The 27,959-nt window shown below is 48.9% G+C and overlaps 1 protein-coding gene across 6 annotated transcripts in view; it reads right to left on the reverse strand.

Annotated features, from left to right (window-relative positions):
- Positions 1-18,579: 18,579 nt before the first annotated feature.
- Positions 18,580-27,959, reverse strand: part of Ndst1 (N-deacetylase and N-sulfotransferase 1) — a 63,667-nt gene continuing 54,287 nt past the window's right edge. For all 6 annotated transcript variants that reach the window (XM_055622546.1, XM_055622550.1, XM_055622549.1 and 3 more), the window contains exons 12-15: positions 25,943-26,113; positions 25,363-25,472; positions 24,159-24,261; positions 18,580-23,515 (exon numbers count right to left, since the gene is read on the reverse strand). In XM_055622546.1, coding sequence (XP_055478521.1) covers positions 23,396-23,515; positions 24,159-24,261; positions 25,363-25,472; positions 25,943-26,113 — 504 coding nt within the window. In that variant the 3' untranslated portion in view covers positions 18,580-23,395. The remainder of the gene's footprint in view (positions 23,516-24,158; positions 24,262-25,362; positions 25,473-25,942; positions 26,114-27,959) is intronic.

Genomic DNA, 27,959 nt, shown 5'->3' on the forward strand with positions numbered 1-27,959 from the left:
CCTGACCATGCTTCCCTGCACTACCCAGAGACTCACCCCAGGGGCCAGCTCTGTTAAACACTTTACATAGGCATCCTGGATGTCCATGCTCATGAATTGAACATCCTCTAACTGCCTATGTGTTCACAGATGAGAAACTCAGCTCAGAGACACTAGGTTTGGGAAGTACTGTCATTTTAACTGTAGTAATGTGTCTTGCAGCCCATGAACAGATGGTATTTTCCACCTATTTAGGTATTTCTTTCCAAAGCTTTATAGCTTTGTAAGTTTTGTGCTTCTTCTGTTAAATTACGTCTATGTGTTTTGTTCTTTGCTTCCACAGTGACTATAATTATTTTCTAAATCTCGGATTATTTTTTGTGACCATGAAGAAAATGCAACTTGTACCTTCTATGTTTTTTTTATCTTGTACCATATGAACTTGTTAAATTTATTCTTTGTTGTTTGCTTGGTTGGTTTTGGGGTTTGTTTGTTTGTTTGTTTGTTTGTTTTTGTTTCTTGAGACACAGTTGCTCTATGTAGTCCTGGCTGTCCTGGAACTTGATCTGTAGACCAGGCTGGCTTTGAACTCAAGAGATCTGCCTGCCTCTGCCTCCCCTGTGATTAAAGGTCTGGGCCATCTCTGCCTTACTTTAAACTAATTCATTTAAAGATGTATTTGTTTATTAGAGACAGACAGACACCCTGTAGGCACATGGGTGCCATGGCGTGTGTACGAAGACCAGAGGACAACCCTTGGGGAGTGGGTTCTCTCTTTCCACCTTGTTTTTGAAGTTTTGTCTCTTGCTTCCTTCACTGAATTATGTAGCTGCACTTTTGGTCAGTTTTCCTGTCTCCCATCTTAGCATAAGAGTGCTGTGATTATGGACTCAGGCCTCATCATCCAGCATAGGTTCCAGGGATCCAACTCAGGTCACCAGGTTTGCTTGGCTACTCTGAGTGGCCCACCACTCTTGTTGAACTTAATTCTGGCTGTTTAGTAGATGTCTTAGGATTCTCTCTATATAAGATCATATTAGAACTAGGGATGTAGCTCAGTGATCTAACACTTGCTTAGCATGTACACAATCCTGGGTACACAATCAATCCTCAACACTTCAAAAAAAAAAGCGTTAATCATAACTTTTTGTATAGAGATAGAGCCTTTCTGATCTGAACGTTCTCATTCCTTGTTGCTTGGCCACCGAGTAGAACCTCTGTACTGTGATGAGTGACAGGGCTGAGTGGACGTCTGTATCTTTGTTCTTTTCTTTCTGCCCTACATCTTTCCAACTCACTTTCTTATGCTTCAAAATTTTCTCCCTGACCCTGCCCACCCTGTTCCAGAGAACTCCTATTGTGGGCTAGTCCCACCCATGGAAAGTGCATAACTGTAATTCAGACACTTAGAAGAGAGAGGCATGATGATTGCCACATGTTTGCAAGTTTGGAGACAGCCTGGTCTCCATAGAAAATGCCAAACCAGGGCTACATAGAAAGACTTTCAAAAAGAACCAAACAGGACGAGGGTGGTCCAGTCAGGGAAGTGTTTGTCTTTTCTTTCCTTTTGTTTTTGTTTTTCAAGACATGGTTTCTCTGTATAGCCCTGCCTGTCCTGGAACTCACGCCATAGGCCAGTCTGGCCTCAAACAAAGATACTCCTCTACTGAGGTGAAAGGTATATGCCACTACCAACTGGAAGTGCTGGCCTTATAATCATGAAGACCTGAGTTTGATTCCCCATAACCTGTGGAAAAACCAGGTGTGGTGGTACCTGCTTGTAATCCCAGCCATGGAAGATAGAAGATGGGTCCTCAAAGACAGACAGATCCTCAGATCTCAATGGTCAGATCCTTGCACTGGCTGCTCTCAGAAAGGGCCTGCTTCTGCTCCCAGCACCCTTATGGTGGCTCATAACCCCATAACTCCAGATGGCCTCTTCTGGCCCCTGGGAGCACCAGACACGCATAAAGTGCATATCTATACATGCAGGCAAACACTCATACATATAAAATAAGAACAAATAATTTTTAACTAAAAATTAGTTGTAAGATACTCATAAAACAGAAAGTGAAGGCTAGAAAGAAAAACATGATGGTTGATATTTGTCAAACATTCCCATGTACTCGGAACACAAATATGAAGCAGATATTCAAGGGTCAAAGCTGTAAGCTGGAAAGATGGCTCAGCAGTTAAAAGTACACGTTGCTCTTGCAGAGGACCCGGGTTCAGTTCAGTTCAGTTCCCAGCACTCGCATCCAGTGGCTCACACCATCTGTGACTCCACCTCAGCGGGCCTGCGGGGCTGCCTACGCTAATGTGCATATACGCAAGCACAGACAGACTCGCATATAATCATAAACAAAACAGAAAACAAATCTTAACAAAAAAAAGTCACAGCTGGAATTCAAACTGATATCAAAGCTCAGGGGGGTTCACACTGAATTTTTTCTTTTCTTTTTGTTTTTGTTGTTGTTGTTGTTTATTGTTTTGTTTTGTTTTGTTTTTTCATTATCACTACCAGGGATTGAACCCAGGACCCTGTACATGCTGGTCAAGCGCTCCACCCCTGAGTTACATCCCTCAGTGGCCCACACTTTATCTTGTAAAGAGGGAAAGTCTAGACTGAACCCATCATTGCCGCCCAGAATCCTCCTCCCCGGTCGATAAGCAGCAGGCCCACAGTGGTGCAGCCTGCTTCAGATGGACTTTACAGGACTCCACTTCCTGGCTAGGGGCTTATAAGTTTCCGTGTAACTTTGTCCTTCTGTGAAACGAGGAAAAACAGTAACAGCCTCTGAGGGCCGTTGTGAGGACCAAGTTCGTTCATTGGTGAAATGTTTAGTAAAAGGCTTGCATGCAGTGGGGCTACGCCAGTGATTTCTTCTCTGCACACGTGGTACCCAGAGAAGGTCTACCTGCTTGTAGTGAGTCTGGTTGCAGCATCTCACAGGGGGCTAAGCTGCTGCTTGGACGCTGTTGGACACGTGGAAAAACTTGCCATGACTTATGCTCCTTATGTTCCTTTGGTGTTTGCCGGTGGTGTAGTTATGTGCAGAAATTCACAGAGAAGAAATTCCAGCTATGGCTGGAAATTCACAGAGAAGATAATAATCTTGGTGATGGTTATTCTTAGTACAGTTTCCTATGTGTCAGTCAGAGCTCAGCCAACGAGGAAGAAACATCTTCTAGGAGACTTAACATTAGGACTTGACCTAGTCCTCAGTTGTAGGGACTGGCTGAGTATCTCAAAAGCACCCCAGGGAGGAGAGGGCTTATTTCACTTACACTTCCAAATCACGGTCTGTTTTTGAAGGAAGTCTGAGTAGGAACCTTAGAGGCCATGAAGGGAAGCTGCTCACTGGCTTGCTCAGTCTACTCTCGGATACCATCCAGGACCACCGGCTCACGGGTGGCACAGCCCGCAGTGGGTCGGGCTCTTCCACATCAGTCATTAATCAAGCATTTTCTTAATTAAGATCCCTTCTTCCAGGTGTGTCTAGCTTTATGGCAAGTTGATAAAAAACCAACCATTACACAAGATGAGTCTGAAACCCACAAGCGGGACGGTTAATTTAGTGGAACAGCTTGACTGGGCCAAGGCGTGCCTGGATGTTTTGTTAAACGTTATCCTTCTACACGAGGCTGTTGCTGGATGGGATTTACATTTGAACCAATGGGATGACTAAAGCACAAGGCCTTTTCGGGGGGTGGGGTGCAGTGGAGTAGGGAGGAGTGCTTCCTCCAACCAGTCAGATACAAAAAAAAAAAAAAGAGAGAGAGAGACTAAGCCTCCCAGGAGTAAAGAAGAGTTCTTCCTGCCCAGCTGCCTCGGAACTGTGTTAATCTGCTTTTTCATACCTTCAGATTTGAGCCAAAACATTGTCTGTCTAGGTTTCCAGCCCGATGATCTGGAGGGGATGGTCAGCCTCCATAAGCCCATGAGCCAGTTCCTTGTAGAATAAATAATGAATAAATTTTTGTATATGTATACAAATATGCAAACGCACACACAGACACACTCACACATGTACATAAATGCTCATACACTACACACATTGTGTTGGTTCTGTCCCTGGAGAAGCCTACCTCACACAGAGGCACAGGCCCTCAGGAAAGGCAAACCTCAGCTTCACACATAGGTGAAGACAGGGCCATGCTTATCACGTGGGTCCGTCTCTCTTACCGAATGCAAACTCGTTCTGGATTTTAGTCACACCCACAAAGCACCCTCACAGCAACATCTGCATCGGTGTCAGACCCAACCCCTGGGTCTAGAGCCTGGCCAGAGATATACCATGGAAGAGCAATGGTGCCAAGCCCATAGCAACCCCATCTGTTTTCCAACAACCTGACCAGGAAGGTTTATCCAGCTCTTTGTTCTAGAAGGATCTGAGTTGTCCAGGGTCACACAGCTATAGCAGAGAAGAGGAGCTGGAGAAGAATCCAGGTCATCTCCAGGGCATGCTCTCAAACCATAGCTGACTCTGCCACTGACTCATTTCCTAATCATACCACCCTCTGTGTCAGGATGCTCTTGCTGACTTTAGAGGATACAGAGTCTTAGAGAGGGTAGGTAGCCACCCCGGTTACTCAGCAGGGCGAAGGAGTCCTGTTCACTCCTGTTCCTGCCTGGCCAGAGCCATCTGCCTTCCACCTCTCTCTCCTCAGCAGCTCATCACAGGAAAAGCACACCAGGCCCTCCCTCTCCCCCTCCTCCAAAGACACACCACTGGCTTCCTTCCAGCCTCAGCCTTGCCCTGTGTAAAGAAGGGTACCTCTCTGCTGGGTGTGATGTTGAAGGGCCTGGCCTGGCCTGGGAGCACAAGGTAGCTGAATCCCTTGTTCCAGGAACTCCTGTTGTGGGCTAGTCCCATCTATGGAAGGTACTGACCCTGCTTGGTCTGGATACAAAATCACTTTGTGTGTCTGGCCTCAGTAGCATCTTCGTGCCTGAGAAACCAAGGGAACTTCTGAGGCTAAAGCGCTCAGCTGGAAGGGTCTCGGCACGGCCAGGCCTGTGGTCAGGGCAGGCTGTGGTCTGGCTAAACCACCCACCCCTTCCGGTGGGGACCTCAGCGCCAGGAGAAGCAGCCCTGTGAACAATATCTCACTCTGTTCTTGGCTAACTCGGCTACACCTTACACCTCTGCCATGCTCAGCCCTGCAGATCACATCTTCTGCTCCTAAAAACAACCCAGATTCAACATACTCGGCTCCCCTGGGCTCTCTGACACACTGTAGGGGTCAGGGCCAGGGGTCCCGAGTCTGGGAACTAGGGCTGGCATGTCAGCAGAGCATGGCCACAAGCATCCAGCCAGCCTCCCTCTCAGCCAGTATAGCTCCACCTTCGTTCGGCCGCTTTGAACAGGCCCCAGGCATTGTGCGGTGAGCCATGAGAGAGGGCTCTGAGAAGATGAGCAGCTTGGCTCTGCCTGGGAGCAACCCAAGCACAAACAAGGCCAGATCCCTGAGCACCTAGAGCCCATACATTAACCACTGCACCAAAGTGCCTTTTAAAAAGTCCTGAAGGGGTCATGAGGTCAAGGGCTCCGGGGTGGGGGTGGGCTATAAGGAGACCTCAGTATACACATACGCACCTATTCCTGGGAACCAAAGGCTGCCTACAGTCTGGTTTTTTCAGACAGTTTTTTGGGAGGCCCCTGCAAGGTGCTGGTATTCTAAGCCCAGCAGGAAGTCTCCACCTTCACCTGGAGAGGGCCCCTGTCTCCCACAGCCCAGCCTGAGCCCAGCTTTGGTATGTGTTAGGGGGTAGGGGTTCCTTCCAGTCCCAGGGCGCTCTCAGCCTGATAGGCCTGTGGGTCACTGGCCCCTTCCCCCAGCCCTTATAGCCACAGGCCCCAGGCCAGGCCTGGTTTCCGGAGCTGCCGCCAGCAGGGCCAGTCTCACCACACATGGTTTTAATCAGTAGCCTGCCTGAATGAATAGTGCCTTGTGCAAGCGCCACAGGGCTCACCTCCATGGCAGGGCAGGCCAGGTAGGCAGCCTCAGAGAGGGTGGAGTTTGGCAAGGAGGTCTCAGCTGGGGTGGGGGGGTGCTTGGGGCAAAGCTACAGGGCAGCACAACAGTTACGGGCCAGGGCCTGTGTTCAGACAGAGGTGAAGTCCCGGCCCTGCCACCCACAGTCTGTGTCTAGGCAGCTCAGGGAACCGCTAAGCCTTAGCCCCACCCTGGCACACAGGACTGGCAGGGCTGTGAGGACATGGCAAGCACTTTGCATGTCCAGCCTAACCTGTTGGGGAAGAGGGGCAGGGAACCCACAAACCTGGCTTATTAAGGGCATAGTGTGCCAGGAGCAAGGTCAGAAAGGAGAGTGGTGTTTGTAAGCAGGAACCCCATCCCTGAAGGCTGCCTGCTCCCTTCCAAAGGAATTCACTTGAGCCTGGTCAGAAGAGACCTCAGTCAGTGCTGGGACAGCTACCCTCTTCTGCTGCAAGCCGGAGCTTAAATGACAGGAACACTGTGAACACTCCTGAGTGTGGTACTCGTCACCCATGCTGTCCTGATTAGTCTTCTGTCAGCTTGACACAAGCTAGTGTGACCTAGGAAGAGGAACTTCAACTAAGAAAACGCTTCCATCAGACTGACCTGTCGGCAAGCCTGTGAGACATTTTCTTGATTAATGATTGATGTGGGAGGGCCCAGCCCACTGTGGGTGATGCCACCCCTAGGCAGGTGGTCCTGGGTTGTATAAGAAAGCAAACAAAGCAAACCATGGGGATCCAGCCGGTGTGTAATATTCCTCCCGTGTTGCTTCTGCCTGTGTTCCTGCCCCCAGGTTCATGTCTTGAGTTCCTGCCTTGGCATCTCTCTAATGGACTGTGACTTGGGATATGGACGTGAAGTAAACTGGAATATGGAAGTGGAATTTCCTCCTAGTGTTGCATTTGGTCATGATATTTTATCACTTCAACAGAAAGTAAACTAAGACCCATGTTATGCCCTTGCCTTGGGTTATCATACATCCTTGACCATTGGCTCTTGCATACGACAAAGCAGAAAAAGGTAAGCAACCTGGTCATAGACTGGAAGATAGCTCCAGACCACCCCTAACCTGTCAGGGAGCATCAAGTTCCCCTCCCACCTCAGGTGGTTTCTTCAGAATGCTGAGGATGCCTTTTCTGTGGGCCCTCAACGACAGGCTGTTTTCCTCACTGACACCCCCACATAGCCTCATTTCTGTGCACAGGATTCCCTTGGCAAGGCCAAGGGCCAAGATTTGCACCTTTCTTTACCACCTCCTAGCACCCCACAGCCTGGAAGAAAGGAATCCTGGGTACTTGAGAGGGGAGTGAGGAGATGAGAGGGAAAGGTTCTGGAAGGCTCAAACCTCACTGCCTCACTCCTTCCTTAGTGGGCCAGAGTCAGGAAAGAAAGTACAGGCTCCATGCCCCTCACACCCACAGGCTCGGCAAAGTCCCCAGCTCTTCATTTCCTTCTCTGTATAGCACTATGCTGACTACGCTGGAGGCCTAGTTCACACCTCCAGCTTGGCTCAGTGGGCCCTACTAGCTTCTCCTCCACCCCTGCTAAATATCCTTTGAGGCCCATCCAAGTACCCCATGTATCATCACTTCTGATGGTCTGACTGGGTGAGGCCCCTCTGTGCTCCACAGGTTTCTCTTTCTGGCAGCAGAGCTCAGGGCTCCTGGGAGTTACCCCGAATTCAGAGTCCATCTCTGCAGAAGCAGGAGCTACAGTTCTACCCAGCAGAGAGGAGGTGCCGCCTTCACTGGCCTCTCTGGAAGCTATTCTGACCCAGCAGCAGCCAAGCTGTGGGTGACATGTTTCAGTGTCAGCTTGCTCTTAGGCTCTCAGGGTCTCCAAGCTCAATGAGAAGCCATTTAAAGAATAAAGTGTGTCACTCTCTTCTGCGTGGCTTTGGACTTCCCTCTAGTCAGGGTGGCCCTGTAAGAATGGGGTACATACAGCTCTTCGGGGGCCCCAGAGTCACCCCCAGCTTCCCTGGCTCTTGTTGTGATCGGTCAGCGAGAGCTAAGGAAAAAAAAAAGCATCTCTGAAAATAACTGTGGACACGCTCAAGGGCTTGGCCACAAGAATGTTCAGCTTGCCTTTGTTTACAATCCAGAACAATCTAAAGTAACCCACACAGTCAATGGTTAAAGTGTGGTGCCTCAACAAAACCTAATCCCACAAAGAGGATGTTACATGACACCAAGAGATGGCCAAAATGTAGCTCAGTGAGGGGGGCAGAACATAAAGTTCATGGGAAGAGCTGACTCTAGGCAAGTCTGTAAAAGAGGCAGAGGATAGAGGGGTGAGAGGGGTGAGAGGGGGCTGCAGATGGACCGGGGGCCTCAGGGAGATCTGCCACCTCATGGCCGGGGACCATGGGGGATCTAGCAGACATAAAAGCTGAGGGACCACAAAATGGAGAGAGTGCTGCCACCGGCGTCTGTTGGTGCGTGTATACCAGCCACACTGAAGTGTGGAAAGCACAGACTCACCCAGTTTGCACACCTATGTGAACAGTGCTTGATCCCACGTGCTGGGTCCTTTGTATCTCCTTATGTTTGTGTCCTTGTACTTCGAGAGTTTTCTGCAATGAATGTGTATCACTTGCATAAAGGGCGTGAGTGTTTGTGCGCATGCTGTGTGACTGCATGTGGAGGTGGCACAGGCTACAGGTTGACAACAGCTGTCTTCCGCAATCATTCTCCACCTTTTGTTTTGTCCTGACAGTGTCGACTCTTTGGAGACACAGTCTCTCACTGATTTCCCCAGTTCTGCTAGGCTGGCTACGCTAGCAAGCCCCAGGGATACCTCTGTTTTCCCTGGGATTCCAGGTACACACAGCCATGCCCAGCTTTTACGCGGGTGCTGGGCATCCAAACAGGCCTTCACGGTGATAGCAAGCACTTACCCACTGAGCCGTCTCTCCAGCCTCCTTATGCTTTGGACTGAGAATTGACGTAGTTCCTGCACAAGCTCGTCTTACAACGAAATAGGAATAACATAATTTGATGTAGTTGAAAAATATTTAATACCATGTTGAGATCTTAATGTTCTGATTAAAAGGAAGCTTGCAGAACACAGTAGATGGGACCAGTGAGAAGGCTCAGCAAGTGAAGAAACCTTACCTGCTGTGCTTGACAGCGTGAGTTTTATCTCTGGGACCTACATGATGGAAGGCAGGAAGCAACTGCTACAAGCTGTCAGCTCTAACCTCCACTTCCACATCACAACACAATCACTCTCGCATGCAACATAATAAATGAATGAATGTGTTCTCTTTAAAAGCTTTATTTGGGGGCTGGAAAGATGGCTCGGTGGTTCAGAGCAGAGGACCCAAGTTTGGTTCCTAGCACACTTCAGGTAGCTTACAACCACCTGGAACTCCAGCTCCAGGGGATCCAATGCCCTTTTCTGGCCCCGGGCACCAGCACAAATGTGTGCATATGTACACTCACAGAAATAAATAATAACAAATCTTTTTTAAAGATTTGTTTTAAAAACACAGTATATGTTCTCCTACAAAAACAACTCTCTGCCGAGGACTGAAAGGTGGGGAGCAGTGGTCATTTCAGGATAGTAGGATCTGGACAGTAATGCTGGCCTAATCATCTGTATGTTCTACATTTTCCATGTATACATATACAATGGATATTATAACATTGAGGACTGACATGTACATTCTTAAAGGGAAGGATTCGGCTCAAGGTTTTGCTGTGTTAAGAGCACCTCACTTACGTTCAGACTTTTCCTTGCCTCCACTCTCTCCCATCCCCACGCATATGTTCACACCTGTTTCCAATTTGCGCCATCTTTCTGTCCTTCCCAAATCCTTATAAAAGATCTGAAGTCCCTGTTGGAACCAGACAAGGCAGAAGCCAGGGCTTGCGCCCAATCCACTATTCCCATCCAGGGGGCACCTACCACCCCCCATCACCTCCTGGGGTACTGTTCCAATTACTGGAGACTCAAAGCAGATCCAAAGACAGAACTATAAACACCACAGGCAGAGACCCATAAACATCTGGGTAAGTGACTCCAGCTGTGCAAATGGGCCCTGGCCCTCATTCACACTGGGACAGAAGGAGACTGGCTGGCCATGAGGAATGCCCTCTGCCTCCTCCTTAGACCATGAACTACCTACCTGGAGTCATAGAAGTGCAGGGAGAGCTAAACTGTGTGAAATCATACTCAAGAGAGAAGAAGCATGAAGGCTAAAGATTCTCCGCCATCTGAGGTGCAATACCTATGTCCTGGGGCCTCAATTTACCTGTTTATAAAATGAGGAAGAGAAGAAGTAATAGTCCAGCTGGCCATGCGCTCTAGTACATCGTGAATAATTCGTAAGTCAATGCCTTAGGCGTAAATGCTCACAATTTGTCTATGCTCTACTAGTTATATATGAGAACTTGGTAACATAAACACATGCTATAATAAATATTTTTTGAGACAGCATCTCACGTAGGTTGATCTTCCTGCCTCCACCTCCGAACTACTGGAACTGCAAGCACGCAACATCACACCCTGGCTTACTCTTATTATTTTTCTATGTTGCTCTAAGAAGCATCTCTGGGTATCTGCGATGGGAGGATATACAGAGACAAGCCATGAGGTCTGAGGTGAGGCGTCTGGCACAGTGGGCATTTGGAAACCTCTGTTCTGTGGATGGCTTGTCGGGTAGAAGGGTACCTATGATTCCTGCCCAAGTCCAATCACCTGACCACAGGCAACAGTCAATGCCAAGTAGTTGGACACCACCCTATGTCTGGGGCCTGAAGGAGCTGGAAGCCCTTGGGAAGTTCATTGGGTAGCCAGGGTTTCAGGACACCCCTCCCCCCCCATCTCAACCTTCTGAGTTCAGTTCGGGGAATCTGGAAGCTTCTCTGTGCAGCCCAAGAGTGGGTACAAGGGCACTCTGAGCATGGCCAGCTAGGGACCCAGGCAGTGCTCAAAGATGCAGTGTTCGCCCAGAAGCACAAGGCCCTGCATTCCATCCTTGGCAGTGAAATCAAACACGATCAACAACAGCAAAAACCCACACAGAAGCCTTCCCAGAAAAGGTGCCCTGAAGGGTAGAAAGGATTCATTCAGTAACAGGCCAGAAACTGAACTGTCCAAGGAGGACGGTTCTCTGGCCCTTTGTATGTCAGGAGCCCTCCCTACTGCCCACATCAAAGACAGCTGACCTGGGCTCCAGCAGCGGCACCCACCCTAAGCCCTCCGCTGGCATGCCTGTAGACACCTCCCGCCTCACCGTCTGGCCATGTGACCTCCCCAATTCATCTGAATCCTACAGGGCAGGTGTAGGCAGGACTGAGAGGCACATTCCAATCTTGCCTCCAAGATCATGGCCTGAGGCCATGCCATTCTTGACCCAGGTCACACCTCGACAGCTCACTTCGAACTGCCATTTCTACCCATGCTCTTTGTTATGCTCTATGAGAATATCAGAACAGCAGAGCCAGGCACTAGGGAGTCAAAGTGAACAATCTGAGTTCAATCCCAGAGACCCAAATGATGGAAGAACTGTAAGTTTTCACTGACCTCACAAGGTCTGTGGCATTCATGCATGAGCACACATGTACACAAATTAGTGTAAAAGTTATTTTTGTATTATTTTGGCTTTTCAAAACAAGGTTCCTCTCTATAGCCCTGGCTGTCCTGGAACTCGAACGTGCTGCCGCCACCACCACCCACCTAAAAAAAGTTATTTTAAAGAATGAAATTTTGAGCTGGGTAGTGGGGGCACACACCTTTAATCCCAGCACTTGGGGAGGCAGGCAGATCTCTGAGTTTGAGCCTGGTCTACAGAGCAATTTCTAGGACAGCCAGGGCTACACAGAGAAGCCCTGTTTAAATAAAAAAAAAAAAAAAAAAAAAAAAAAAAAAAAAAACAAAAAAAAAAAAAAAAAACCGAAACAAATAACCAAAAAAAGAATTAATGTTTGAGCATTAATAACTGGGGAAATGCAAATCAAAACTACAATGAGAGCCCATTTCATGTCCATTGGGATATCTGTAGTTCACAAAAAGGGAAAACATTTTTTGTTTGTTTGTTTTTTGAGACAGGGTTTCTCTGTGTAGCCTTGGCTGTCCTGGCCTCACTTTGTAGACCTGGCTAGCCTTGAACTCACAGAGATCCACCTGCCTCTGTCTCTGTAATCACCTGCTGGGATTACAGACGTCCGCCCTGCGCCCAGCAGGAAAATCATTGGTGTGAGGGTGTTGGATCCCCTGGAACTGCAGTTACAGACAGTTTGCATGTGGTTGCTGGGTATTGAACCAGGGTCTTCCGGAAGAGCTGCCAGTGCTCTTAACCTCTGAGCCATCCCTCCAGCCCTGGAAACTGATTTTTGATAAGGATGCAGAGGAGTTAGAATCCTTTTGCTTACTCATGGCACAAGTGGTTGACTGCTGTGGGGAGACTGTGCCGCTCCTTGAAGCGTAAGCATGGAATTACCTTTTCCCAGGCATCCCCTCCAATGCTAACACCTAAAGGGGTTTCAGACACATGCTTGTACTGAAATCTGCACAGCACTGTATGCAGTAGCCAATTATAAAAACCACACAAATGCCCACCGGCTGGTGAGTGGATCTTCAATGTGCTGCACAACTGAATTATCTTTCAACCAGTAAGAAACGAAGCTTTAAAGCATGATGGTGCAATCCCAGCTGTTGGGAGGCTGAGGCAGGTGGATCTCTGTGAATTGGAGGCCAGCCTGGTACACAGCAAGCTCCAAGCCAGCCGTGGTACACAGTGAGACCCTACAAAAACAGAAAGAAACCATGCGACAATGGAGGAGGTGGCAGGGTACCGCTGTAGGCCTGGTGAGATGGTTCTGTTCGTGAAGGTGCTTGCTGACAAGCCTGAAAATCTGAGATTGACCCCCAGGTCCGACATGGTGGAATGGGAGGACTGATTCCCTCAAACTGTCCTCTTGTCACCCACCACACATGCTCCATGCTACTCAGATGTCACAAATATCATGCAAATAAATGTAATACAACATTTTTAGATGAAGTTTTAGTTAGGCATGGTGATCCAGGCCTATAATCCCTGCACTCAATAAGGTTCAGGCTGAAGCCAGCATGAATTATGTAGCATGACCCTGTCTTTAAAAATAAACAAAATAAAACATTTTTTAAAAATGCATTAAAATAGGCCAGCAAGATGGCTGAGCTGATAAAGGTGCTTTGCTGACAAGCCAGATGAGCCATGTTTGATCCCTGGAACCTACGGACGGAAAGAGAGAACCAACTCCAGAAAGTTGTTCTTTGACCTCCATGATAGTCATCTATGCGTGTATGCACGCACCACACACTAAAGTAAATAAAAATATTAAAGTTTTATTTTAAAGATAAGGCCTCATTCTGTAGCCTCCTCTAGCTGAGAACTCTCTGTGTAGACCAGGTTGGCCGCAAACTCATAGAGATCTCCTGCCTCTGCCTTACAAGTGCTGGGGTTCATGTGTGCCATCACGCCTGGTAAAACAAAACAAAACAAAACAAAACAAAACAAAACACTTTATTTTAAAAGCTATATGAAAATAAGGTTTTGATAGATGCTACAAAAAGAAAACGAACTTTAACTACATCATGCTGGGTGCCTGCAAGATGGCTCATTGGGTAAACGTTCTCGCTATGCAAGCCTGATGCCCTGAGTTTGATCCCTGGAACCTAAGGAAGAAGAGAGCCAACCTCACAAAGTTGTACTTTGATCCCCACATACATTCTGTGGCATGTGTGTGCTGCCCTTACATACATCATGCACACACAAAGCAGTAAGTCTTTAAAAAAAAAAAAAAAAAAAAAAGGCTAAGTGAAAGAAACCAGGCACAAAGGCCACATCATATCCATGGGAAGTGTGAGTGCCAGCAACTCATGGACACAGAAAGTGCTAGTCATGGTGCGGTACACTCCTTTCTCAGTTCTCCGGAGGCTCCGGCAGAAGAATCCCAAGTTCAAAGCCTACCTGGGCTATACAGACAGACCCTGTCTCCAAAAGAAAGGAAGAAAAGAAGGGAGAGTGTGAAGGAATAGTTTTAGTGTTGGGAGGAGGAGCGACATGAGATGGGTGATGATGGTACACGGCTCTCTGTGTGTGCTGGGCAAGCCCTCTAATTACTGAGCTGCATCCCCAGCCTCACTAGTCTGTTTGGCCTTACCTTTAAAGTGATTCTGACCCCAGACAATGTCAGTAGTGATCCCTCGCCTTCCAGCCTCTTGCAAGGGTTTGCGGGGGAAGGGGATTGGTGTTGATGCTCCCTCGGATGTTGGGGAGAATTCCCAGTGATGTTACCTTAGCACTCCGCTTTTTTTTTTTTTTTTTTTTGCTGGGAGGTTTTAAGAGGTTTTGATCAGCTGGGTTTGTGTGGATGGCTCAAGGACAGTCTGGAACCATGAGACTGATTAAAAGGAAAACAAAACAGTCACTTCTCTGCCTTTTGGCTAAGACCAAGTGTTTGTCCGAGTGGCTGGCCAGCTGGCCAGCTGGTTGGCTGATCTGGGGGAGAGGGAGGTCTTGCTATCTTGCCTCTGTTTCTGAGGTGTGTACCAGCAGGCCAGGCTCTTGCTGGGAGGGTTTTGACCTCAGGTTCTGCTTCCTGGCCTTGTCCACTGGGTGACCCACTGCTTCCAAGCATCTCTAGGAATTGGTCCCTTTCACCTAAGCTCTCCAGGGTGTTGCTGTGAGGCTGTCCCTGCCATCTCCCAAGCTCCTTTGCTGTTTCTGTGCTGGTCAGCAGCTGTATCTGTATTTTAAGGATCATTCTCAGTGTCCCAGATGACCAAACCCTTTAATTTCAAGGGTCCTGGGGAAAGCAGTCAAATGTGGTGTTTCCATGCAGGATGGACCCTCAGGACCAAAGCAACAGTGCTGCTTCTGGTTGAGAGATGCGGCTGTGTGGGCCGGACACCAACAACTAGAGAAGACTCCCTGGCACACTTCCTACACAACAGGCTTCCGCAGTGAGCGCTTCAGGCTCACAAGCCTCACACCTTCCAGAAGGCCTTTTCGGCTTCGGTTACCCAAGTCACATTTTATAATGGGGAACAAAGTCATCTGCCCCAACCCACCTGGCCAATATCTGCCTAGACCTGAGATCAGATCTACCCTGTGCTGACCGCTGTGCAAGCACCTTACCTGTCACAGGATGGATAAGCATCCCCTAAATGAAGCAAAGACTGGGGAAGGCAGGCTCCATCTTCTCCATGCACCCACACCACAAGGGCCCTTCCACCTACCCCCATGAAAGGCAGTAGCCTGCCCTGCCCTGGTGCCCAGGGGCCCCGTGGGAAGAGAATGGAAAATAACATGAAGAGACCGAACCAGTGGGGGATGTCTGTTTACATAACTGTTCACAAATGTAATATAATTCTGGAAAGATCTACAAAGCCAGTAGTGGTGGCTTCCTCTGAAGCAACAGTCTGGGATGAACGTTAGGACACCCTGTTATACTTTTCATGGTTTTATTTTGGGTTCCTGAATGTATGTACCTCTAAGGACCCAAGGTGGCCCATCCCAGCACTGCCTGGACAGCCCTAGGAGGAATCGAGCCAAGTACAGACAGCTTTCCCTTGCTGTCTCAAACCACATTGCACATTTCTTCTCTGAAAGCCAGGGCTGTTTCCCAGCCTCAGCCGCAGGAGGCTGGGCCACAGAGGGGACTCTGGACTCCAGTTAGCCACCCTGGCAGTTATCTGGACCTCAGATTTTGGACGTGCAATAGAATGGTGAGAAACACCCACCTCAGGGCCTTGTTCCAAATACTGAGAGGGCAGCTCCCAGGAGCAGAGTTCCTGACCAACACACGGGAGGGACCTTTGATTATTGTCCTCCGTGTTTAGTGTCCTGCTGGCCTTAGTGTAAGGTTGCCCATCACATCATTAACTACAAGCCCAGTCTGGCCAGGAGCACGCAACAGCCTTCAAGAAACTGGGCTGAGAGTGCCCTCTGGTGGGCACATCCCAGATTGTACTTTATACATAGCAAAATTCAGCTTGCTTTCTTCCCTGTTATACCAAAACACTAAGTATTTCACTGTGTGCTTACTATGTAGGCCAGGCTGGCCTCAAACTCATGGCAATCCTCTTGCCTCAGCTCCAGGTGCATGTGTGACAGGCGTAAGTCACCACTCCCTGTTTCAGTGTGCACTTTTAACAATGACCAACTCCTAAATACCAGTATAGTAGCCAAACCCAGAGAGCTTAACTTTTGAGTTAACTATTCGCTAAACTGCATAGTCCAGATTCACAAATTGTCCTTCATAGATAATTTATTTGGTGGCCCAGATTTGTTTCCGGGATTATCTGTGGCATTTGAATGCCAGGTCAGTATCTTTCAGCCCCTAGCCATTACTTAGCCTTGCCATTGTTGGGGCATCAGATAGTTACTTGGCAAAATGCCTCGCTAAGGACACATCTCTCAGTTCCTTTCAGATGGTGATTTCACAGGTGGGAAGCTAAGTCCTCAAGGGCCACAGGATGTCAGTCTTTCCAATGTTGGAGATTACAACTCTAATGCTCCTTTGAGAGAGGGGTCAGGCTCTTAGCCTAGGGGTCTTGGCTGGTTAGTGTTCAGGACTAATGACAGAGTCTCTCCAGCAGCACCAGGGGCTTCTCAGAACCTTTCCTAGGAGGAGCCTGAGGGCTAGGTGGAGGGCAGCACTGGGCCCCAGTGCACAATCCCAAATCAAGCTGTCTTGGGTCCCCTTCCTTGCTTCTTCTACAGTTTTAATTCTGCAAGGGACATCTCAGCAGAGGCTAAAGCTCCCTTACAAAACATTCCTCTTCTACGTTTCCCAGTGAAAACATATTCTAACACCCTGGTTGCCCAAATGGCCACACTGTACGAATAAGTTACAAAGAAACTGTCCAATACTTGGTGTCTGAGGCAATGAGTGTGCTTGTGTATGGAGACCAGACACAATATCTGGTGTTGTTCTTCAGCTGCTAGCCACCCTCTCTTTGGGAGGAAGGGTGAATTTCTCATTAGCCTGGTGGCCAAGTAGGCTAGAATGGCTGGTCAGCAAGCCCGAGGGATCCACCTGTCTGCTTCCCCATCAGCGGAACTGCAAGCGTTTGCCATCCTGACCAGATCTTTTTTTAAGCCATAGGTTCCGAGGATCCAACTCAGGTCCCAGGACTTGACTGTCTCTTCATGCAGTTCTTCTAGCAAGGACTGTTCCAGGAACAGCACTTGGCTCTTATGAAACATGCTACCTGTGCGTAGCTTCTTGTCAGCTTGACACAAACTAGAGTCATCTGAGGAGAAGAAACCTCTTTTTTGAGAGAGAGACTTTGGATATTTTAAAGAGATTGAACTTTTAAAGTCTCTGGGACTTTTAAGTGATAGAAAATCTGATGCTGAGATATTATTAACATGACATCTTAGGGATAAAAAAGGAACAGTTATGGTTTAATAGTGATGTATTTGTGTTCCGAGTTTTCAATGGGTCATTTGTGCTAGTTAGTTCCCTTGTCAATTTAACATGAGTGAAGATGAGTCAACTGAGAAAGTGGAACCTCAACTGAGAAAATGTCCCGATCACACTGGCCTGCAGGCAAGCCTGTGGGACACTTTCTCGATGCTTAAATGTGGAAGGGCCTAGCCTGCTCTAGGTCCTGCCACTAGCCCAGTGGTCCTGGGGGATATAAGCAGACTGAGCAAGACAAGAAGGAGCACTTCTCTGTCATCTCTGCTTTATTCCTGCCTCCAGATTCCTGCTTTAAGCTCCCAAGCTGCTTCCTTCAGTGAGGAACCATAAGGTGTGCGCTGGCACAGATCATTTCCTCTCAGGTTGCTTTTGGTCACGGTGTTTACTGAAGCAAAAGAAACCACACTAGAAAACTAAGGCTTTTCCAAGGAACTGTGTCCGTCAGGAGCTTGGGGCACTTGGTTAACGGGTGGGTGCTCCACAATCGGGGACAGAGGGTCTGAGGGGCTTTCGTGCACTGAGCTGTTGGCACTGTGCAACTCTTGAGAACTGGGCAAACAATTGGGCTAGGTTTTTCTTTTTCAAGAAATCTTAGAAATCCAGAAATGAGAATAGATAGGTAGACAGACAGATAGATAGATATACATACATGGATGGATGGATGGATGGATGGATGGATGGATGGATGGATGGATGGACGGGATATGAACCAAGCTGCTCAGCATCACCTTCATGACAAGTAGAGCACACCTGCCCATAGCTGCCTTCCTGTCAGGAAGCCTCAGTATCTTCACAGACCCAAGCATCGCACCTGCACCATTCCTCCTGCGTCTGCTCCTGGCAGCTCTACCTCCAGCTGTTCTGCTCAGTGATGTCTCATGATCTGCTACATCTGATGCTGGCCAACCCCAGAGGCTTCAACAGGTGGGGAGCTTGGTGTGCCACCTGGAACCTGGGCTCCCTTCTCCCCACAGGTGTGAATGAACACCTGTCCTCCTCTTTTCAAGGTGAGGAGGGGGGAGTGCTCTGGCATTCATGTAGAGCCCAGGGGAAATGGTCTGTCAAGACCAGATCAGGATGCAAGTTGGGCAAATTTGGGCCATGATGCAAAATTCCCAATCTCCACCTTCCCTTGCAGGCAAAGGTCAGACACACAAACAGGACCAATATGTACAAACAGAATCCCATTTTATTAGCAGTTAGTTCAAGATTGTACATTAATGGAGGAAAGTTCCCACGTTTAACACAACCCAAAACGGCTGGTTCAAGAGCCCTCTTCAGGTGAGCTGGGTAGCATGCCCTCTGCGACCCCTCCCCACCCCTGCACAGAGGGAGACCTCTGCCTGCTTCCCACACGTGCCCCCCCACCCACTCAGTTGGCCCTCTTCTCTCCCCAGGAAATAACATGAATTTCATGCACAAATTACAAAAAGAGCCCTCTTGCCCATAAGAAAAGCTAGCTCAGTCATAGAAAACCCTTTCCTCTTGTAGCTTCCTCCAGGCCAGGGAGAGAAGAGGGAGAGGTGAACTTCTTAAATGAAACACTGCAGACATCTCCCCTGGCCTTCACGCTGGTCCTCAGCAGAGCCGACACAGAGCTGGCAAGGACATCAAGCCCATGGCCAGACAACCTCGACCCGAGCACTGCATGGAAGGCATGGGGGTGAGGAGTGGGGGGCCAGACTCCTAACCTCAGAGCACAGCTGCTTCTTGCACGGACATGTGAAAACCCCTGGTCTAGCCTCTGTCTCCTCATTTTATGCAAGGGGAAGCCGAGGCTTGGGAGGAAGACCGTCACATGGCCACCCAGGGTACCCGGTGCTCTTCCCACACTACGGCCTAGAGGGGGCATTATTCCATCTAGGTCTTTTCTGTCATAGCTTCAGGTCTTTATCTCTGCTCCAGTGCACACTGACCATCTAGTAAGTGAAGACCCCAGAACCACAGAACAGAAGCAGGGAAACCAAAACAAAGATGGAGGAGAGAAGTGGAGAAAGATGGATGCTGCTGGGCATGGGGCAGCCCAGCTCCTCCAAGCTGTATAAACTCATTCTGACAATTCAGTGCCCAGCCTGACCTCCCTGGGGCAGCCCAGCAGGCCACCCCACCCCAGAGTACCCTTGGCCCCTACCCAGTGTGATAATCTTCTTCAGGGAGCCCTTTCCCTTCCTCCAAGCTGGTCTGGCCCTTGCTGCAGGTGGTAGTGGAAGGAGACACACCTTAGGCAGAAGGGAAATGCCACATCAGCACAAAAAAACAAACAAACAAAAAAAAAAAAAACCAAATTACCCTTGAAAGCACATGGACTAGAGGACTAGGAGGAAACAGCCAGATCTGGAATGTGGGGCTTCTATATGACAACATACCCTCAAGCCTTAAAAATAATACAACTTGGGGGATGGGAGTGGTGGCACAAAACCTTTTATCCCAGAACTTGGGAGGCAGAGGCAGGTAGATCTCTGAGTTCAAAGCCAGCCTGGTTCACATAGTAATTGCCAGTACAGCCAGAACTACAGGGTGAGACCATGTCTCAGAAAACAAACAAAATGCCATTTTGGACTGGGCCTGGTAAGTGCGCACATTTAGTCTCAGCTCTTGAGAGTCAAGTGGATCTCTATGAGTTCCAGGGCTAGCCTAGTCTACATAGCAAATTCCAGGCTAGCCAGGGCTATATAATGAGACCTTGTCTCAAACAAACAAAAAGAAAACCTTTTTTAAAAAATCAGATGGGCAGAGGGAAAACTTTAGCATTCAAAAAAAATTTTTAATAAAATACAATGTTCTTGCCTTGACTGGATCCAATACTAAAACCAGGTATAATGGGGAGGAGGACTTTGGGTACAGAGTAGACAGCAGCTATTAGGGGGCACAGACTACTGTTTCGGCCTTGGCACTGGCTGGTCTGGCAGAAGGCCCTACCTCTTAGGGCAACATTAGGGATAAACAGTCTCGTGATACCTGCAACTTACTTTTAAAACACACGTATAAACATGTAGAGAGAGAGAAAACAGACCAGCAAAGGCCGACCTTCTTCAGTCTGGATGAAAGCTGGCAGGCAGTCACAACCCAAAGGTGAGGTGGTTCTGAACTTGCTCTTCCCACGAACATACCTGTGGGGCTCTAAGGTGAGACAAGGCCAGCAGCTTCCCTCTGCTGGAAATGAGCAGACTCAGAAGCACCCACTGCTCATATGTCAGGATTTGAAATGGACAATTTTAACTTCATGTTCATTCTCCATGCTCTCGGAGGCCTGCCCCGTAGAAAGCTCTGGAACCTGGAATGACTGGGGCAGCTGCAGGTGATCTGCACCCATAAGGCAAAGGCTGTTGGTAGAGACTGCAGAAGGGACAGGAGAGTGGCCTGAACAACTGACGTCATTTCCCTCAAACTTGTTGTTTGTGTTTTCTAAATGCTTCCTTCCAATCAATGGACATCCTAGTTGAGAGATCCTAAGACAAACTTATTCAATTTCCTAAGACCCAGTATCTGCATGCTGTGACACTCTCTGGGTCCAGAAGTGAGAGGGACATGGCACAAACCTCTTCCAGGCTTGGAACAGATGGCAGGTGCAGTCCCCAGGCTCTTAGAAGGAAACAGACCAGAGAGTATCTCCCCTGCTCTTCCAGGGGCTCAGACTTGCCTGCTTCCACTTGAGGCCAGAGGCAGAGACCATCAGAGAAGCATGTTGTACAAGGGCCACCCCAACCGCCCTAACTCAGCTCTCACATGGTCTCATGCAGAATACAAGGAGCCATCCTCACTGACAGGTAGGAAGTGAGGCTGAAGGTACGCACTCTGACCCAACTCTCAGTCTGATTCCAGCTTCTGCCAGGGCATTTGAGCGTACCACACAGATACCATGCAGTGACCAGGGTCCACAGGCTCCAAGCCCAATGAGAAACATGATGTGACGTGGCTCTCTGCACACCAAAACCATGCATGCAGGTGCCCTGAGCATCCTACACTCTCCACCACAGTGGAGAACTCCAGGAGAGACTAGGTCAGAGTGAAGACAGCCCCGGCTGCCAGGATGAATGGACTCTGGAAGCAAGAAAACACGGCAGGAAGGGGAAGGCTCAAAGGCACCTGGCTGGGAAAGAGTGGTTTGTCCCCATGTCCTGGAATGACCACAGCTGTGTGACTGAGGGAAAGACAGGAACCTGGAACACAGTAGGGTCACAGGGGTGGGCTCAGAGGCAGTGTGGTCCTGGAAGAGCAGTGGGCTCAGAATCAGGGACCTGAATTTAGCTCTTGGCACTGCTTTCCAACAGCTCTGTGACACTGACCAAGGCCACCTCCCATTCCCGGACCTACTTTGTGCCCATCTTGGGACCCTTCCAAGCCTGGGATGCCAGAATGTCCTGAATGATTGGTGGACACTGAATTGGCAGTTGGGGGAAAGTGGGGGTGGGGCTTAGGAAAGGAAACCCAACCTCAGTCACTTCACATTGTTAAAAGGGGGACAGGAACAGAACCCAAACAGAAAACAGCCAGAGACCCTGTGTCTGCAGGGACTGGAGACAATTCTGTGGGTCCCTGTGGGCATCCAAGGCAGCCCCCAACCTAGCACCATGTGACAGGGAGGCCAGCTCAGGGCTCCAGGCCTCCTCCCCAGGCCAGCTTTTTCCTGGGGCCCAAACACCACAGTCTTTGTAAAGCCAGACTTCTTGGGGAGAGCTGGTCTTCCTTTTCATCTTACCATCCCTGCTCCCTCTGTAGGAGAAGGAGGATGAACCCTTCAAGCCATCTCCCTGAGGCCTAGACTCCTATAGACACACTCACTTTCCCTTCCACCTAATTCTCTAGCATTAAGATATGACATCCTTTGAGGCTAGGGCTTGCCATCATTGTGTATGACTGAATTAAAAACAAACCCAACCAAAAAAAATATAATATATATATACACATATTATATATATATATATATGTATATATAAAACACAGTGCGACCCCAGCACCCAGGGTATAAACTCTGGCACCAAGAAAAAAAAAACACATAATATTAAAATACTTTAGCTTCTTAGTATTTGGGAGGTTAAGGGGGTCTCTGGGGACCCTCGGCCACAGGTTGCTGGGCAAAGCAGTGGACAGCACTGCTCGCTGACTCTGTCTTGTCCACTGGGCCGAGGCAGTGGCTGTGAAACAATGTATGTACATGGGAGCATGGACACTGGCAGACTCCTGACTCGCCTCAGCCTTTACCACAGGAAACACCACATGTCACAGCCAGGTGAAGAGGACAGGGCCAAGGCCCATGTCTCCGGGCCCAGTGGCATGGCAGTGACCCAGGTCCTACAAGAGACCATGAGCGCTAGGTGGATAGGAACCAGAGAGTCTTTCCCCTAAAGGGGAGATGAGATGTGATGATAAGAACCCAAATACAGAGGTCACATGTCCTCTCAAGACGGCCACCCTAACATCCAATCCAATGAGTGCATCTGGGTGCCCAGATAAACCCTGGCAGTGCCTGGCTCAAAACCCTCAAGGACATGTCCAGTCTTTCTACCTAGTTGGGCGAAAGGCCCAGCTGCGCTCTTCTCCCTTCTCTCTTCTCCCTCCTGTCTGGAGGTCGGGGAAATATGGCAGCTAATACTGAGGGGGCACCCTGCTGGAGCAGGGGACGGTGTGACAAAGGAAAGGGCAGGAGTGGTAGAACACAGTGAGGGACAGGAGAGAGTCTCCAGGACTCCTCCTACCAGGAAATGACCTTCCACCAACAGGAAGTGGTCTCCCCAGGCAGGGAGGCTGCGAACGAACGGAATGGACCTCCGGTACCAGAGAGGTCCCACAGGCCACACATCCAGCGGTAGATGCTGAGGCGCTTGCAGACCTGCCTGGGCTTCTGGCCCCAATGGGCCTTAGCAGAGTATTGCTCGTTGCTTTTGGCTGGCCGGGCCCAGCACCCTTCTCGGCAGGTCAGTCTGGCTCAGTGTGAGGCAGGACATCCCTGCTAACACAAGCGTTCTGTCTGGCTGTGGTGGCCGAGGCTACCTGGTGTTCTGGAGGTCCTCCCGCAGCCAGGTGGGCAGTGTCTGGCCCATCTTATACAGCAGCTTAGAGAGCTCGATGTTGTGGTCCCGATAGTAATCCTTTAGGAAGGCTCGGGACTGCAATGGCAAGAAAGCTCAGGTCAGGGGTGACACGCCAACATATGACCCCCTCCAGAACACCGTACTCTGTCTTATCCCAATTCTCTCCTAAAAAGAAGCGTCCAGAGAAAATGCTCATGTAGGAGGAGCATCATAACACAACACCCAGGTCAAACCCATGAGAAAGAAGAGAACATTCATCAAAACTAAAGGCAAAAAGGAAAAAGATGCAATCTGTGACCTTATGACCTTCCCTGAATGAACTTTCTTACAATGTTCTCCCTTACAAGGGTAGCCTATCTCTCCCTTCCACAGGATTAAGTCCTGGGGCATGGTCCCTAACTCTACCCCTTTAGCCTATACCCACAGCCCTTGCTCAGAATGCCCAGGGCAGGTGTGAGCACCCCTGCCTTGGACTCTGCTTTCTCGAGTGTGGGGACCAGGCACACACAGTGCCACCCTTGCTAGAAGGTAAAGAACATTTGCTTAACTAAAGCAATGAAGACCACCAGGACCCAACCCCTATTTCTTTCTCTAGAGAATGACTACTGTGCAAGAGGTCCCAACACCACTGCCATACTCGAGGGTAAAGAGAAAAGGCTTCCCCGAGAGGGACCCCTCCTACTTAGCCCACTGGCATGGGACCACAGTCCCCACTTACATCCAGGTCCATCTCTGGATATTTCCGTCCTTTGCTTTTGCCCAGACACTTGGTTTTTCCTCCTTCAAGCAGTTGGCACCAAAATCCTTTCTTTGGGTCAAACCTGAAGAGGTTGGAAGCCTGTAGGTGAATGGTCTGGCCTTCCTCCTCAGGGCCATGTCCTTGTCCTAGTAGCGGGGAGCATCCTCCACTCACACTGTGTGCACATGCTGGCTGACACCTGCCATCTTTAGCTCAAGTGTTGCCTTGGGCACACTGCCTTTCTCCCAGAAAAGGCACCTCGATGTTCTAAGTCGCTCTGCTCCACGCTGAGCAGCTCCAGTTCTTCCTCTAATCCCTGTGGACCCTCTCCAGTCCCACAGGATCCTTGGAGACGTCTTCTGAGCACTCCCTAACTTTATGTAGAATAGGGTTGTTTTGTTTTGTGTTGAACCCAAGCTTTCTTTAACTGCCAAATTTCAAGACAGCCACATGTAGCAGCCACACAGAGAACACGTGCTACATGGCCAAACATGGAGCCCAGAGTACCACACATACTTTCTCATTCACTAAAGCAATCTCAGGAAGCAGGGTTTATCCTCCTTACCCCCACCTCTGGAAAGACAAGTACAGGCTCTAAAGCCCAGAGGACTTGTCAAAAGTCACCGAACTCAGTGACGAAGAGAACAAAACAAGATGGTCCTATCTGGTCCTCAACAAATATCAGTGACAAAGCAGCCTACACTTAGGGGTGCTGTAGTTTCCTTCTGTTCTGTCTCCAATATCCTTGATAGTGATGAGGAAATACTCCCAAGAAAGCAGCCAATGATGGTAACTTTATTCCCTTCTCTTGGGGCCCCCCGGGATGGAACATGCCACCTGTATGTGACACAGCACCAGAAGCAGCCTCCCCAGACCCAGGCCGACACTGTGGGAGCTACCCCACTTAGATAAGAGTCCAGCCTGCACTTGAAGAGAATGCTCTGAGGTGGGCTGAGCGGAGATTTGTCACTCCAATTTCCTAAAGCCACAGCTTTCCTGATATGACTTAAGCCATCTTTACACTTACTTTTCTGCTAAAGAGTCATCATCAGGGAAGAACTGCATCTTTTCTTACTAACTTAAATCAAACCTAGGTCTCTCCTAGCCATTCAAGCCTTTGTTTTCTTGACCCAGATTCTGGGCCAGGGAAACTGCCTCATGCAAAGGCCAAGGCAACACTTACGCCAAGGTTTTGTGGTAGTCAACAGTGCTGGTCACCCCGAGGAATTTCTGCACCGTGTCCATCACTTTGGCAGGTTCTGTACGAAGCAATTTGCCATCTAAGACCAGGATCTGGAAAAAAGGAAAGGGAAAAGGCTATCTGGATTTGCTTTCATCACAGTGGCAAACTGTCCATGTCCACTGCAGCAAGAATAGCCTGGCTGAAACACAGGGCCCTGAGCATCCAAAGTTCACCCCTACTCATCATCCTCTACCAAGGATACCCCCAGCTCAACTCCTTGCTCACTGGCAGCTCTCCATCTTACTCTGTCCCATCTATCAGCAAAGCTGTCCCTGCTCCTCACACCCTGACAGTGCCCTATTGCAGCCTCCCGCAGAGCCTGCAGCCCACACTGTTCTCTGCTCCAGTCTTCAAGGCTTCTCTAAAAGATGTCTGTAATGTAACCCTGCCAACCCTCCATTCAGGCTTCCCCTCCACCACCTCACCCTGGCTCCTCCTCCTTCCTAGTCCACCACGGAGCTTTCCAGGTCCCTTTAAACTAAAGCCACTCCTTTCTCCAAGAAGCAGGGCAGGTAATTACCTGGTTGGCGTGAAAGGCGCTGAGCCAGCGTTCAATATGAGTGGCATACCAGCCAGGGACGAGGCAACGGTTCTGGAGGGCACGCAGCTTTGAGGATGCATCAGTGCCTGCTGTGATCACCTCATGGAAGGTGTACTTTAGGGCCACCGGGTCATCATGGGCTCGCTGGTGCTGCAAGCAAGAAAAGAGGATGGAGACATCACAAGTTAGCAGAAGCTAGCACGAGGCCTAGGCTGATATCCTGGTTCTGCCTCTCACTGCTTGAGCCTCAGAGAGTCATCAACCCCAGAGCCCCAAGTTCCACATTTTTTCATGGTAGATGTCCTACATCAGCTTCCCAAATGCTCTTCATTGACATAGTCTCTGAGACTCTTGCCACTCCAGGGACCAGCTAACCAGCAAATACCAACATCAACGTTCCTTTCTTTACAGTGACTCATTTCTTTTTTGAGACAGTCTCATATAGTCCAGGCTGGCCTAAGATTCATTGTGTATAGCTGAGGATGGCCCTGTGAACTTCTGACTCTCCTCTCTCTTCACTCTACGTGCTAAGATTCCAGGCATGTGTCACCACGTCTAGTTTTGTGCAGTGCAGAGATCAAACCCAGAGCCTAGTACATGCTGGGCAAGCATTCTACCAACTAAGCTGTACCCCCAGCCCTCATTTTTCCTTCTTACAATTTACTAAAACCCAAATAAGAAGAAAATCTCTATAAATTTGAAAACTAGAATCAGTTGCTACATATAAAAAATATCTCTTAATAAATAAATAAAATAAGCCGGGTGTGGTGGCGCATGCCTGTAATCCCAGCACTCTGGGAGGCGGAGGCAGGCAGATTGCCTTGAGTTTGAGGCCAGCCTGGTTTAACAAAACAAGTACAAGAAAGCCAAGGCTACACAGAGAAAACCCTATCTCAAAAACAAAACAAAAAAAGATAAATAAAATAAAAATGCAACTGTATTCTCAAATGCTAGCTAGATGGAAATACCTATTCCAAGCCCAGCATTCAAAGCCCCCATCCTTGCTGAAACAGAGTGCTACCTATTAGAAAGGACATGAAAGTCTCTTCCACCTAAAGCAGCACTGTCCTTGACAGACACTGGATGGAATGACAGAATTCATAGAAGGAGAAAAGCCAGACTGACCTGGCTGTAATGCTATAAGCCAAACAATCAGCAGATCTCAGAGGTCAGAGGCCAGGGACTTGCCCATGCTAACTGACCCTGAGCATCACTGAAGATCATACACACCCGAGGGCAGGGAGGCTGGATGGTAATGTACATAAATGTCTATAACAATCTCTGCCCCTCCTGACTCTGTGAAGACAGACCTCTCCTTTCCTCTCTTCCCAGCACCTTCACATATCCTCCTAGAATGGAGCAGCCTCTTTTTCCTTATGGCACTCATTCCTCATGGACAGGAAAGAGAATAAGGCCTTGGGTTTAGAAGACCTGCATTCAAAACACCACCTGCGGTGGTGAATCTTAGGTGTCAACTTGACATAATCTATAATCAACTAACAGCTAAGCCACAAGGAATACCCAGGGGCTCTTCTTGATCTGGTTACCTGAACTGGGAAGACCCACCCTAAATGTGAGCCTGATCCCCCAGTGGCAGCCTAAATAAAAAGAGGTGAAAGGACAAAGCTTGGCTCTGGCATATCTGTCTTCTCTCTCACTGCTAAGTTCATCTACTGCTAATATTGCTGCATTCCTTCCCGAATATCAGAACTGAACTTCTTCCAGCTTCAGAGGTGCAGGCCTGCAGTGACTGGCTTGGGATCACTGTTCTCAGCCACTGCAGCATGAGACAGTCACTACTGGACTATTCAGACTCTATCATGTAAGCCAATCCAATAAGCCCCTTCATATTTATTTCACTCTATAGGTTCTGTTTCTTTAGAGAACTCTACACACTACCGCATGAAACCTATGTAGAGAAGATTCCCAGACCCCGCCCTAGAAACACACACACACACACACACACACACACACACACACACACACACACACACAC

The sequence above is a fragment of the Psammomys obesus genome, unplaced genomic scaffold (genome assembly GCF_907164565.1).
Source record: "Psammomys obesus unplaced genomic scaffold, mPsaObe1.curated_primary_1811, whole genome shotgun sequence".
NCBI lineage: Eukaryota > Metazoa > Chordata > Mammalia > Rodentia > Muridae > Psammomys > Psammomys obesus.